Here is a 14,049-nt window from a genome sequence, read left to right on the forward strand (position 1 = left end):
TGTGGTTTAAAATGTTGCATTTTACAACGCATAGCTTCTATTTTAGATCAACGTATTGCCTGTCATTGACAACAATAGACGTCCAATCCATTTGTACTGAGAGGGCTGGCACCCAGTTCAAATGGATTTGACGTTTACTAGTGATACATTTTAATTCACAGCAGAAGGATGAAAAGAGCCTACATGATTGGACGTCTATCATGGTCAGTGACAGCCGAAGAGTTAAACGCATTAGTTGTAAATTTAAATTGTTTGGACGTCTAACATCAATGGCAGCCAATGAGTTAAACACATTAATTGTAAATTAGTTTTTTCTGTATTGTACAAATGTAGTTTGACCTACTAGTAATCACATGCACATGCAATTTCAAAAAGATTCCTTTCCAATAAAATTAACATTTTTAAAGAAATGCATTTTATAAAAACAGTACATAAAAACTAAACCTGTTTTAATTTTGTGACAAACCCGGATGTATCCATTTAAAAAACATTGTCTTGACAATCCCAGAACGCTCTAATGTATATGACGTCATTCTTAAGTACCGGACAAAATGAAAGTTAAATAATGCCAGCTAGTTCAAAATGTCAAGTCATTCATTGAACGAGCATGTAGAAAAAAAGAGGATGTTACATTTAACAAATGAAACACAACTATTTACATTACCAAAACATTTTAATTTGAATTGAATACACAAAACATTCAACTGACATGTTTGTTTTTAAAAGGCAGTTTAACAAGCTACATCTTTTCGTGCATATTTTATGAAATACTTCACAAATGGCTATTAAATCTCCATTGGTGAACCAAATGTACAAATTATTTGGCCTCTTTTCAACTGTAAAACAAGCAGGCACTTTCTTTTATTATAAATGAATACCAGCCCTGCTTCTTTATTATTTCACACAACGTTCCCTGAAATGTTTCAGATTAAAGGACAGTGCCACCAGTTATTCATTTGGACAAAAAAATTAATATAAAGCAACTCATTTCAGTTCATCCCAACCAGTGCCAAAATAATCTGATTTCACCAACCATGTAAAAAAAAAAAAAATCATTATAAATAATCTTTGTTCAACTATGTATTGCCAGAACACTATATACTTTCTAATGTCAAATATGTGCTTTGGCGTAAAGGTTGGGGGAAAACTGGTTTAATTGTTTTAAGCGGAGGACAAAAATACAAACATTTATAGAAATATAGTTCAAGTTGAGTGCATGCATCTCTTTAAAGTGCTGAAGCTATCGCTGGTTGTTCAACCACCACGCAAATCAATGAAACAAAGGATAGCATGTTATTGCATGTTTTACACAAAACTAGAAAGGCAAAAAAACATAGAGAAGTCATGTATTATTACACAGTTTACTTTGAACCTTGCATTGCTAGTTGAGAAAACGTTTTGCTTCATGTCCCCCAATCTTTGGCCACTCATTTGAAAGAAAAAAACAACAACTTCGAATCGGTTTGGTCCTTCCATGTTATGTGCTATAGTGCAGGATGTAGTAGTCATGCACGTACATCAGCACGGCCACAGGTTGGCCGATGATGAGCGACATCCAAACAGCCGCGTTGCCGTAGATACCGTTCAGGAAGCGCCCGACGAACCAAGCAAGAGGAACCTGCCGAAAACAAAATGGAGATATTTTAAGAGAAAGTACACTCAAAGACGTACCGAAATATTTGGATTATAAGACGCTACTTTTTTCCCCTCATTTTGAATCCTGCATCTTATAGTCCAGTGTGTCTTATTTGTTGATTTATTTGGGTTAATAGGCTACACATTATTTGACAGTGGCGTTATAACACTGCCATAAGACCGTCATAATTATGACATGACGCTATCATGGGCATAAATGAATGCTTATGACAGATGTCTTTAAGTGTCATCCGGCGAATTATGTCACTAACTCTATTATGTCCAGCTTGGATCTTTTACATCCATTCAAAAGTGAGATAATTTGCCGGATGACACAAAATGACATCTGTCATAACTATTCGTAAATGCTCATGGCAGTGTCATGTCATAATTACAGTGGTACGAAAAAAGTATCTGAACCTTTTGGAACCTATCACATTTCTGCATAAAATCACACAGATGAAAAAAACAGTGTCTGCTTTAAAACCACCCGAACATTTATAGGTTTTCATATTTTAATGAGGATAGTATGCAAACAATGACAGAAGAGGGAAAAATAAGTGAACCATCACATTTAATATTTTCTGCCTATAAACCTATAAATATTTGACTGGTTTTAATTAAAGCAGACACTGTATTTTCATCTGTGTGATTTTGACAAAGATCAGATCACATTTGATGGTGATTTTACGCAGAAATGTGAGAAATTTCGAAAAGTTCAGATACTTTTTCATACCACTATAGGATGGTGTTATGACAGTCTGATGGCACCATTGTCAAATAACGTGTTATTAACTACCATAAACTAGAAATTAATGAAATAACTAACAGTAACTGAAGAAATAGCACAGAACATGAATTTTAATTGTTATTTACATCTTTAGCGCTGCAATGCATGTTAGGAGGCATGTTGGACGACAACTGTTTTGACAGCAGGTGGCAGCAGAGGTTGACTGTCTCCTCCAAGGGAGCAGTGATGGCCAAATGAAGCTTCTTGAAGCAATGAAGCTTTGCAGTCAATTGGTTCAAAGCTTCATGGTGTTTCATTTGCTCTTATGACAGTCTTATGATGCCGCTGTCAAATAAAGTGTTATCGGTTAATATCTTTTGGTGTAACTTTCCAATAATACTGTGACGACAGCTGCAGCTTATAGTCCAGAGCGACTTATCTATGAACAAATTCCCTTTAGGGGTAAAAAATTTGGTCGGTGGCGGCTTATAGTCAAGTGAAACTTATAGTCTGAAAATTACAGTACATAAACAATACCAATCTTCAGCATGCATTGCCAACATTTTGTCCTACCTGAGCCATCATGCCCATAAAGGCCCAGAGTCGGAACATCTTCAGCGGGACGCTCACCAAATACTGAAGAGCACAGTCATTACAAATGGGTTAATATGAGAAATTCAAATTACCGTATTGGCCCGAATATAAGATGGCCCTGATTATAAGACGACCCCCTCTTTTTCAGGACTCAAGTTTGAAAAAAAGACTTTTTGAACACCAAATTAATTTTTATACAGAAAATAATTACAATACATCTGAAACAAATGATTATAACAACATTACATATTTATGAGAAAAAGCATGTTATTTTGCCTCATTCAAATCTTAATATCTGAACATTTAAATATGAAAACTAAAGTGCAATCACATTCATAAATGAAGGGCTTCTGGTTTTTGAAATGTAAATAAACCAATTTATTGTGATAAAAAAACAAAACTGCAATAACTGCATTAACCATCAAAGTGAGGTCTAACTGTAACTAGTCTTGAAACAAATCTGAGTAAGGAAAAACATTGCAATAAAATAATGCAAACTGGTTAAACTTGAGAGTAGCTGAGATCTGTCATGACAGAACATTACTCAAGTTCAGCATTCACTTCAATGATAGCTGGCGCCATCTAGCGTCGTGAATAGGTATGTCTACAACCTGGATATAAGACGACTCCCACTTTTTCAGTCTTATTTCAATGCAAAAAAACACAGTCTTATATTCGGGCCAATACGGTAAAACGTGATTTTTTTTTTACCTCGTGGAAAAAGGCAGACAACAGGAAGACGGCGCTTTGAGCAACTAGTTTGTTGACACCTCTCCTCAACATCGGCTTGTAGAAATGTCTACAAAATGGCAACTGTAAAATGAGTGTTGTTTTTTTCCCCCAAATGCTCTCTGCTCACCTCAGGCACCACTTGTGAACTGGGATGTTCCAATTGGCCCAGAAGTAGGTGACGCTCTCAGAGTTCCTGTGTAAAAAGTGTCTGCATGCGTTTGGCTGTACAGTATATTAGTTATCATAACCCATTTTATTGTTTCTCATTACCACCAGTCTCTGTAGAACTCCCGGTCCCCGAATTGCAGCAGCTCAGCCACGAAATTCATGGACGAGTGGAAGAACCAATAGAAGAAGATTAACCAGATTAAATGGTTGGGGACCTGTGGAGAAGATAAAAAGTTCACTTACGGTTCATATGTGTAGTTTACGTAGTGTCCCTGAACCTTGTGTGGTCTGCCGTTACACACATAAAACCAACAACAACCCTTTGTGTTCCTGAGCACTTCGTGTCACTTCCCAGCTGTTCGTATCTGCATTACATGTAATTTACACCTCGTCCTTGAACGCATCCTGTCACTCTGTTGTTCCTTGATGGCTGCTGTAACACATTAAACTCATGTGATCTCTGGCGTGTCCCTGAAGACAATGTGTGACTCACGTGTCGTTCATGTTACACATTAGACTGGTTCTGTTGTGTCAAACACATCATAACACTCCCTAGACAGACACAAATACTGTCTGGCATGCCCCCGGATGCATCGTTTTGCACACTTTTTTCTCTGGCGTTTCTTTAAACATTGTGACACTCACCAGCTGTTCACCACAGCTGCCATCACATTCACACAATCTGAAACTGATACTCACTGCCAACTTTAGCAGACGTTCCACCATTCGAGAAAAGTTCATTTCCTGTGTGAGACAAACAATTGTCACTCAAATCGCATAACATCAAGCTTTTGTCTTTTTACTTCACTATGATATCATCCCACCTGGAACGGCTTCATTGAGTTTTGTATTGTTGGAACCATCCACTACAAGACACAAATGGATCACGTTTATTAAAATTTTTAGTAATGAGTTCATGTTAGCTTGTTTATATACAGAGGTGGGTAGTAATGAGTTACATTTATTCCATTACATTTACTAGAGTAACTTTTCGAGAAAAAAAATTTACTTCTTTAGAGTAGTTTTACTAAGCCATACTTTTTAATTTTATTTGAGTAAATATGTGAAGAAACACTACTCCTCTTTATTCTACATATTAGATTGCAATTTTTTCTTTTTTGCCAAAGACGCCAACAGTGGCTCAACCAGTTTCACAAATGATACGTCGCAATAATAATCACATGACTCCATAATACCAATAAGACTCAAGCCGTTCTATGATCACGACGGCCTGTTAAATGACGTGGCGTCTTTAGAGCACAGTAAAAAATAGTATAAGTATTTGACATAAAATACTGCCGTCAACATGACTCAAAAGCGCAGATTTTAATATCTCTCCCAGTGTTCATTTGTCACCGATTGACCACGGAAAACTAATAATAAATAAAAAATAAATAAAGGGAAAAAGAACTACGGGACTACGACGGGGGTCTGGAACCCGTGGCTATAGACATGCGGCTCTTTAGCGCTGCCTTTGTGGCACCCTGGAGCTTTTTAAAAGATTTTTGAAAATAGAAAAAGATGGGAGAGGGAAATATATTTTTTGTAGGGCTGTCAAATTTATCGCGTAACGGGCAGTAATTAATTGTTTTAATTAATCACGTTAAAATATTTGACACAATCGACGCATGCACGGAATGACCCGCTCACGCATTGCCTCAAACAGATTGCAACAGACATGCCCAAAGAACGGCCTGGGGGCCAAATGCGGCCCGTGGTCAAATTTCATCAGGCCCCCAGCCTCTGTCATAAAATCAATAACGTCTGGCCCGCACACAGACTTAATAAATTGGTCAGCAGTACTGCTACCAGCATATGAAGTCGCTTACACATTAAATGCTGCTCCTCATTAACCCACTAAAAGGCAGCAGCACTCTAAGCAACATTACCCCGCGTGACCCTTTACTTCCTGCGATGGCCAACACTTCAAGGATAGGTGGAAATTGGACTATTTCTTCACTAAAATACGCAACAACTGTGTCTGGAAACATTTCCAAAGAGATAGTCGTTGTTTTTAAAGTGTTCAATATGAGGTGATATTACCAAACAAGACACGCTGACATGTACGACAAGATTACTGGGAAGATATGCAGCGAGAAATTGAAGCAACTTGAAGCTAGTTAAATTTTACAGCAGCAGTATTTGGCAAGACCCCGAGAGTTGAAAGACAACGCCACAAAGGCTAGTTGCGAGATTGTTGAAATTATTAATTGGGAAAAAAAAAAAATAAAGCAAATATGACACAGAATGGCTTGCTAAAATTTGCTTAAAAATATTGTTCTACGCAAAGGACGTCAGCCAAGCTCGGCCCCCCACATTGTTACCACACCAAATCTGGCCCCCTTTGCAAAAAGTTTGGACACCCCTGGATTACAATGACGCCGTTTATGCACATTAAAAGTGAAAAGAATGCCACCGGCCGCTTGGGGGCAGCGCCGTTCCATACTAATGTTATTCCTCCTAATAGTGGGAGAATTAGTAGTTGTGAGACGTTTATGCTGTTGCATTGTGATATTTGTGCTTCACACATATTTCTGTAAGTTTACTTTTCTTTTAATGGCAATTGTGTGTCTCTTGTTGTATTTTGGGTAATATACGTACAGAGATATATATGTTATAAAGGCGAGTGGACACAGGCGTTCATTGGACCGCGCCGTTTATTGGCATAAGTGTCGGTCGTATTCTCATAGTTAAACAACTATGCAAAGAGAACTGGCATTCCAAATCAAAATAGCTATGCAAAATACACGTAAAACTTACTCAGACTCTGGTCACTCTATTCTTATTATTTTTATTCTTATTATAATAACTCTACTTTTGATTGAAAATTTTACAAATTTTATTAAAACGAAAATATTAAGAGGGGTTTTAATAAAAAACTTACTAACTTGTAACTATAACATTTATCTTTTAAGAACTACAAGTCTTTCTATCCGTGGATCCCTTTAACAGAAAGAATGTTAATAATGTTAATGCCATCTTGTGGATTTATTGTTATGATAAACAAATACAGTACTTTTGTACAGTATGTTGTATGTACAGTGGGGAGAACAAGTATTTGATACACTGCCAACAAGTATTTGATACACTGCCAATGGGTTTTCCCATTGGCAGTGTATCAAATACTTGTTCTCCCCACTGTATATATCCATCTTGTCTTATCTTTCCATTCCAACAATAATTTACAGAAAAATATGGCATATTTTAGAAATGGTTTGAATTGCGATTAATTACAATTTTAAAGCTGTGATTAACTCGATTAAAAATTTTAATCGTTTGACAGCCCTAATTTTTTGTTTTAATATGGTTTCTGTAGGAGGACAAACATGACAGATTCGTTCAGTTCATTAATACTGCAATGAAGGTAACCTTGAGGCGGCATCGTACAACTGAGTAATCACGTGGGGCGTCATTCTCAATAGGATCCACTGCAGGGAAAATAAACATTTAATCATGAAGGCTAAGTATGTATTTGTAGCCAACTTGCCAACTTAGTCATTTTGATACTAGGCTAATGTAGCTAATATCGATACATACAGCCTGTGTCGCTTTCATTATAAGGCTTATACAAGGCTTTTAATTTTTTGCAGCTCCAGGCGCACTGTATCAGTTTTTTCGGTCAAATATGGCTCAACATTTCGGGTAGCCGGCCCCTGGACTACAAAATGTAAGTCGTACTATTGCTACGAGAAAAAAAGTCCTATTACGTAGCGTAGGGAAACGAGCTGTAATCAGCTACGCATTTTACGTACATGTACCGTAGCTGAGGGCTACAACATTAGCCTGGCTAATGAAATATTTTAAATATATCTTTGTTATAGTTCTTCTTGGGGAAAAAAAGTGAGAAAAAAATTCTCATTTGCCATATGATATGATGACATTTCGCTGGGGCAAAACATGGTAAAGCTGTCCGACTCCACCACAACTGCTTCAAAAAATCCTAGGGGAAACCCTGCTATGAATTCGAACAATTGGATTAGGAACATAAAAAAATAAATACCTGAGCTTAGCCTCAAACGGTATAAAAAAATAATAAATGAGGATCTAAGTACAACAAAAGAACAATTGGCTAACTTGCATAGCAAAAGTCTGCTAGCTTAAATGCGATAAAATGCTAACTTTTTTTTTAAAATTTACAATGCTCTTAACAAATCGTTCAAACATATTCCCACAAAAAAAAAAAAAAAAAAAAAAAAAAAAAAAAAGGCTAAATATCCCTACAAAACTAAATTACGAATGCATTAAAAAACTATCACAAACAAAAACTTAGCTTATGTTGGTCTTAACAGGGAGCAGCTGTATTCAGCCATGTTAAATAAAATATATCATATGCACTGTTGCAACAAGAGGGCAGTGTATCCATCCAAATCAATAAAAGTATATGCAAACATTTTCAAAACAAACCATTACAATCTCACTTTAATCAAACAAATACTCGAAGTAAAATTTTATTTGAAGCTTTTTTTCCTAATCGACTTACTCGAGTTAATTGATTAATCGTTGCAGCACTAGTTACAGTATGTTACTCATTACTTGAGTATTTTCACCAAATACTTTACTTATACTTGAGTGCATTTTTTGGATGGCTACTTTTACTTGAGTAATGTTATTTTAAAGTAACACTACTCTTACTGGAGTAAAATTTTTGGCTACTCTGCCCACCTCTGTTTATATCTAAAAAAAAAATGTATATACCTGCTGTATTAGCCCCACCAGCAGTTGCATGAAAAACAACTATAGGAAGAAGCAGAAGACACATTTATAATTCAGCTTCATAATTCTCACTCAAAACAGTGCTTTTGTTTATTCTAACATTTCAAACATCACCATTTCAAAGAGTCTCCTGAGGAGGAAGCGCTTGCGTATCCGGGGCGAGCGTGGGAAGTTCAGCTGGTAGCAGAGTGTCGGGGCAAACACAAAGTAGTACATGTCTGGGGACAAGAAATATGATTGCATACAACATTCCAAAACAAGAAAAAGTATGTTTTCACCTCTGTGTGTGAGATTCCCAGGGTAGGACACGTTTGTGTGCACTGCTGATCCATTGGACTGAGCCACAGATGGGCCTGGGAATCACAAGTATTGTGTTGTAGTACACTTGTGTAAAAATTGATGCCTGCTGATCTGAGGTCTCACAAAATTTGCACTCACATGAGTAGGAGCGGGTCAGTCTCTTGGCTTTGGCTTGTCTGATCTCGCGGCACCACCTGTTGGTGTCCTGGTAGGAGTACAGCTTGAGGAACAGCACTGTGTAAATTCCCAAGGAAAGAATTCCTCCCACTGACAAAGACAAAAACTTACATTATTCAAGATAATTCCTGTTTCAGATGAAGAAACAATGTTCATTTACCTACCAGGGGTAATAGAGGTGACAGAGAGGACAGTTGCGGAAGGAAAAATCAGTAGTGAGGTCAGGTTGAATATGTGAAGAATCAAGCCGATGGTTTCGGACACAGTTCCCTTGAAAACACACACAAAAAAAAAAAGCAAAAAAAAAAAAAAACATTAACTCATTGGCCAGCATTGACGGTCATAGACTTCCAATCCAGTCAAATTGGATTGGGCGTCTAACGTCGTCAATGGCGGCCAATGAGTTAAAGGTACATTGATATCAATATGTAGGATGCACAGGGTCTCACCACAGCGAGACGTCTTTCTGTATACAAAGCTGCCAATATGAAAACGTTGGAAACTGGAGAAACAAAGGAGGGGAAGCAGAAAAAACACGTGTGAACTTTGGCAGGAATACTTGAGTTTATGACTAGGACAGCTCTTGTTCAAAACAGATGCATGGACTTGGGACAAAGACTCTTCTTCAAGGCAACTTTTGAACATGACTCAAACAGGGTTTCTACAGGCCCCTTTAAAGTAATTTAATGACCATGCCCAACTGCAGATGGTTTCACACACACAAATTCTAAGCAGAGTTGTCCGTTAATGACTTTTTAACCAATAACTGATATCCTGATACTACCAAACTCCAAAAATCAGATACGATATCAAACAGATACTGATATATGCGGGCGTGGACTCAACATGCTCCACTGGATACTTTAATAATGATAAATGTAACAACTTCAAGGTTTTCCAATAAGCATTCTGTAAAAAATAAAAACTTCAATAGAAGTTATTGAAAAAGTGCTTATATTGCATCACTTTATGTTAAAATCAAAATAGTGCACATCAGTTTTTTTGGATCAAGTGCAAGTGCAGATTGCCAATAAAGCACTGCCATATTACATATAGATCACATTGTGCTTCTGGCTCAAAATAACAAAGGCATACAGCTTCAGTCATAGACTTCATAATTATATTGACGGGTTACATCTGCCTACATCAAGAGGAGTTATTCTCAAACACGCGTGCGATCTAATGCCGGATTTAGGTTGAAAAAGTACAAATGCTGTACCGCATACAAACAGGAAGGACTGTCTCAGGAGTGATTTGTTCGAGGATTCAAGGTAATTATTGTATTTTTCGGACCACACATGCATTTTGAAACGTTGTGAAAAAAATCAATGGAGCCGCTACAGCATTGGCGTCATAGTTCGTAATATTTTCGTAAAATAAATGCTAACTGCACATTTTTTTTTGCTTTTAACCAAGATTTGAGACTGTTTTACGTCCATATCTATATACAATTCAGGGATTTAAGCATTTATTCGAAAGAATTTTCAACGGAAAAAAGGCGGCCAAAGCACATTCGACATATTTACGTAAAATAAATGCTAACAGCCCGGTTCTTTGCTCTTTTAACAAAAAATCGAGACTGTTTTACGTCCATATCTATAAATAATTCAGGAATTTAAGCATTTATTCAAAAGAATTTTCAACGGAAATAGCTCTTTGATGATAAGGCGGCGCTACAGTAGCTTAAAAGACTAGCAGCACTTTCGACATTTTAACGTACAATAAATGCTAACTGCCCGGTTCTTTGCTCTTTTAACAAAGAATCGAGACTGTTTTACGTCCATATCTATAAAGAATTGAGGGCATTTATTCACAAGAAATTTCAACAGAAAAAGCTCTTTTTCTGTGTTTCCACTCGGTCAGCTTTGACGGAGATAGGCCCCCTATTAATCGGCTCCCCGCCCAGTCAATATCATTATGAAGTCTATGCTTCAGTACAGTGAATAAGGTTAGTTTATAATTCATTATTTTTCAATCATTCATTGTTCATTTAATTTTTACACCATGCATGGAAATGGTTTGCTCACATAGCAAATCCAAAGCACCATAGCGTGAAGACACAGATTGGTCGATAAGCATAACTGCTGTGCTAAGCTGTGGCCAGCTCTTGTACAAAGGAGGAAGGCTTCTACATTCACTTTGAAGGCAACACGCATATTGGCCCAAAACCGATAATGAAAAACCTATGTCAAAATGATCTGACATCATCTTAAAATTATTTTATTGGCCGATATTATCGGCTACCTGATAATATCGGACAACTCAAATAAATTATGTACAAAAAGGTTTGTAACCGTCGAGTTTACATAATTTTTAATGTCTCAAACATTTAGTTTAATGCTTTTAAGAGCCTGAATTTGGACAAATTCCATTTAATGACTTTTAATGCTTTTTAATAACCTGCATAAACCCTGTCAAAACAACAATAATGGAGTTAAATTGTCATACCAATAATGAGGCAGGCAGCTGGCCAGCTATAAGGGTCTTTCAAGAAGAGGGACACCACCTGTATGGGGTCTACCAGAATACCATACCTGGGGTAGAAGGCAGCTGTTTAGGACAACGTACAGAAAGTGAAAGAAAAAAATAATCAACTCACTTTATTATGTTCTCCAGGAAGAGGCGTGCATTACTCAGCACCTAAGAAGAGGTGGCAAAAAAATGATTTTTACATGATATTTTGACAGCCGTTATTGAGGTGTGGGTGTTTATTATCGTCACGCTCAATAAAAAAGGTCAAGGTGCGGCCGAGGGAGTGCTCTCAAAAGCTGATAAACATTTACGATGGTTATTTTCAACCAATAACGCATGCACGGGTGTGTTAACATGTCACCGCACTTCACAAAAACCCATTACAAGTTCCATTCTTAGGGCAGCTGAGTCACAAAAAAAGCCATAGAAAATAAACATTTCGACTTCATCAAGCTCTGATGCAACTATTGCGCTACTCGCTACACAGTCTGACCAATGCTTTAGTAACCTTTAGCAAGGACAGCAAAGGTCATCATCGTGTCATCATTTTGAGGAACAGTGATGCCGCAATAGGGACTTTCGCTAAGCAGTTTTGTACAGATTAAAGCAACTTTAGTACACTCAACATATGACGGACCAGTCTTTTGGTATCACCATATGTCAAAATCCTTTAAAAAGGGTCTCTCACAAAAGAATTGACTCCTTACTCTATTAATAGAGTGAGGGTGTTTTATTTTAGGATCAAGGATATCACAGATGGAAAGACGAGAACACACCTGTGTGTATAAACACATGAGGTGCAATTTTATTTTTTTACTTTTACAACATATAACCTAACCTTGTTAACAATACATGTTAATTCGATTATATGATGGCAACAACCTGAGCTCCAAAACCCTTCAGGAAAATGTTGCACTGAACTCACCAGCATGACAACACACCAGTTGAGGATTCCTCTGTAGTTACTAAAGCCACTGGCAGAGCTGAGAAGGGACTCCTGCTGGACATGGCAGCTGCAACATAAAAGGGGGAACAAACTCAAGATATTTCAAACACTCAAATGAAAAAACATTTCAAAACGTAGATGTGTTAAAGAACAGAAGGGGCACATATTTGCCCGCAGGATACTTTGTGCACACCTGGATTTTATGTTGAAGTTCAGTGTGATAAAACACAAAAAAATGTCATTTTGCAACAAGAGTGTGTAAAACACAAAAAAAAATGTCATTTTGCAACAAGTGTGCATGTTTTTACTTGCCAAAAGAGAATTGCATACCATGTATTGCTGTTGAGAACCAATAACGCATCATGAAACAGTATTTCAAAATGCAACCACAGGATGTAATAAAGTTCTTACCAAAAATGGAACAGTTTCCATCACCAATGAGCATCAATGAGGTTACTTTTTGGCTTTTCATAAGAGGTCATTTGAGGTTTTATGCATTTGTTTTTAGAATGGCATGACTGCTACACACCTGCCCATGCTGCCTTCAGGCACGCTAGTTTTTTTTTCCTCCATTGACATAATTTACACAATAAAATAAATGTGAATGAAATTTAGCTACACAACTCGTGTTAGAAAATCCAACGTAATGGAGATTGAATTAGATAGTTTAATAGCTAGCGAGTTAAGTATTGTCAATGTGGAAATGCCCAATCGTTAAGTGGTGTCAGTAGTCAAAGGTTACCTGAGTCCCTCGCTTATTTCGTCCACTGGACTAACCGGCGTGCTGTTTTTATCTGCAGATTGCTGGCCCAGTTCTCTAGCCGCCTTTCCGTCGTTGTTATTAAGACGCCTGGCCGTTACCTCGGTCTTCCTCCCAGGATACGGCATTGATTTGTCCCCAACGGCGCTAGTGTGCGACTTGCCGCCGTTGGCTTGCTGCTTGACGCTGCCAGTAATAGTCGTCCTCCTTTGTCGGGCTCCGGGCCCTCTCATCTCGGCTCGGTCACTCATCCCGGTTCACGCAGTGTTCATCTCCCCGGACATGCCACCGGTGTCCTTAGCTTGTCGGTGGCCCACGCACCACACGCGTGACGCGGCTACAAGCGCCAAGTCACCAGAAGAAGTGTACGCGCTGAAGCATGGGAGGCGTGATTCATAACCTCGTTATCAAGCTCGAGGGGCAATTAACCAACGGGTTGCCCGATGTCAGCATACATCCCCTTCTCAATTTATTTTTCGAGTGGCTTCTCCTCGTTCACCCAATTACTAATCAACACACGACAATTTAACATCGGCACAGTAAATGCTAAAATTGGTGTTCTGCAAAATAATTGTTGGCTATTCGTTTCTTGGTTGCCATTTGCCAAGTCACCACTAGATGTCAGTAGATCCTAAATTTAGGTGACTCAAAGCACGATAACGCTTTCGTTGGCTAAATGCTTTCTAATACCTTTGTTGGTGTGCTCAAAATAATATAATATTTAAATATTCACAGGAGAAGTTTCTAAACATATAAGTGTTCCAAAGTCACCAAAACATTTTAAAAAATTCTCACTAAGCATGGAAAACTACAAACACGTTT

The 14,049-nt window shown here is 37.7% G+C and overlaps 1 protein-coding gene across 1 annotated transcript; it reads right to left on the reverse strand.

Annotated features, from left to right (window-relative positions):
• Positions 1–654: 654 nt before the first annotated feature.
• Positions 655–13,820, reverse strand: dgat1a (diacylglycerol O-acyltransferase 1a). Its single transcript, XM_057827518.1, has 17 exons — positions 13,210–13,820; positions 12,447–12,534; positions 11,649–11,689; positions 11,498–11,583; positions 9,499–9,551; positions 9,214–9,319; positions 9,011–9,139; positions 8,851–8,925; positions 8,687–8,790; positions 8,555–8,593; positions 4,684–4,725; positions 4,559–4,603; positions 3,962–4,074; positions 3,819–3,884; positions 3,671–3,758; positions 2,939–3,001; positions 655–1,618 (listed from the first exon to the last, which is right to left on the reverse strand). The coding sequence occupies exons 1-17, from the start codon at positions 13,476–13,478 to the stop codon at positions 1,478–1,480; spliced, it is 1,548 nt and encodes a 515-aa protein (XP_057683501.1). The 5' UTR covers positions 13,479–13,820; the 3' UTR covers positions 655–1,477.
• Between the last annotated feature and the right edge of the window lie 229 nt (positions 13,821–14,049).

Source organism: Corythoichthys intestinalis, chromosome 22, assembly GCF_030265065.1.
Source record: "Corythoichthys intestinalis isolate RoL2023-P3 chromosome 22, ASM3026506v1, whole genome shotgun sequence".
NCBI lineage: Eukaryota > Metazoa > Chordata > Actinopteri > Syngnathiformes > Syngnathidae > Corythoichthys > Corythoichthys intestinalis.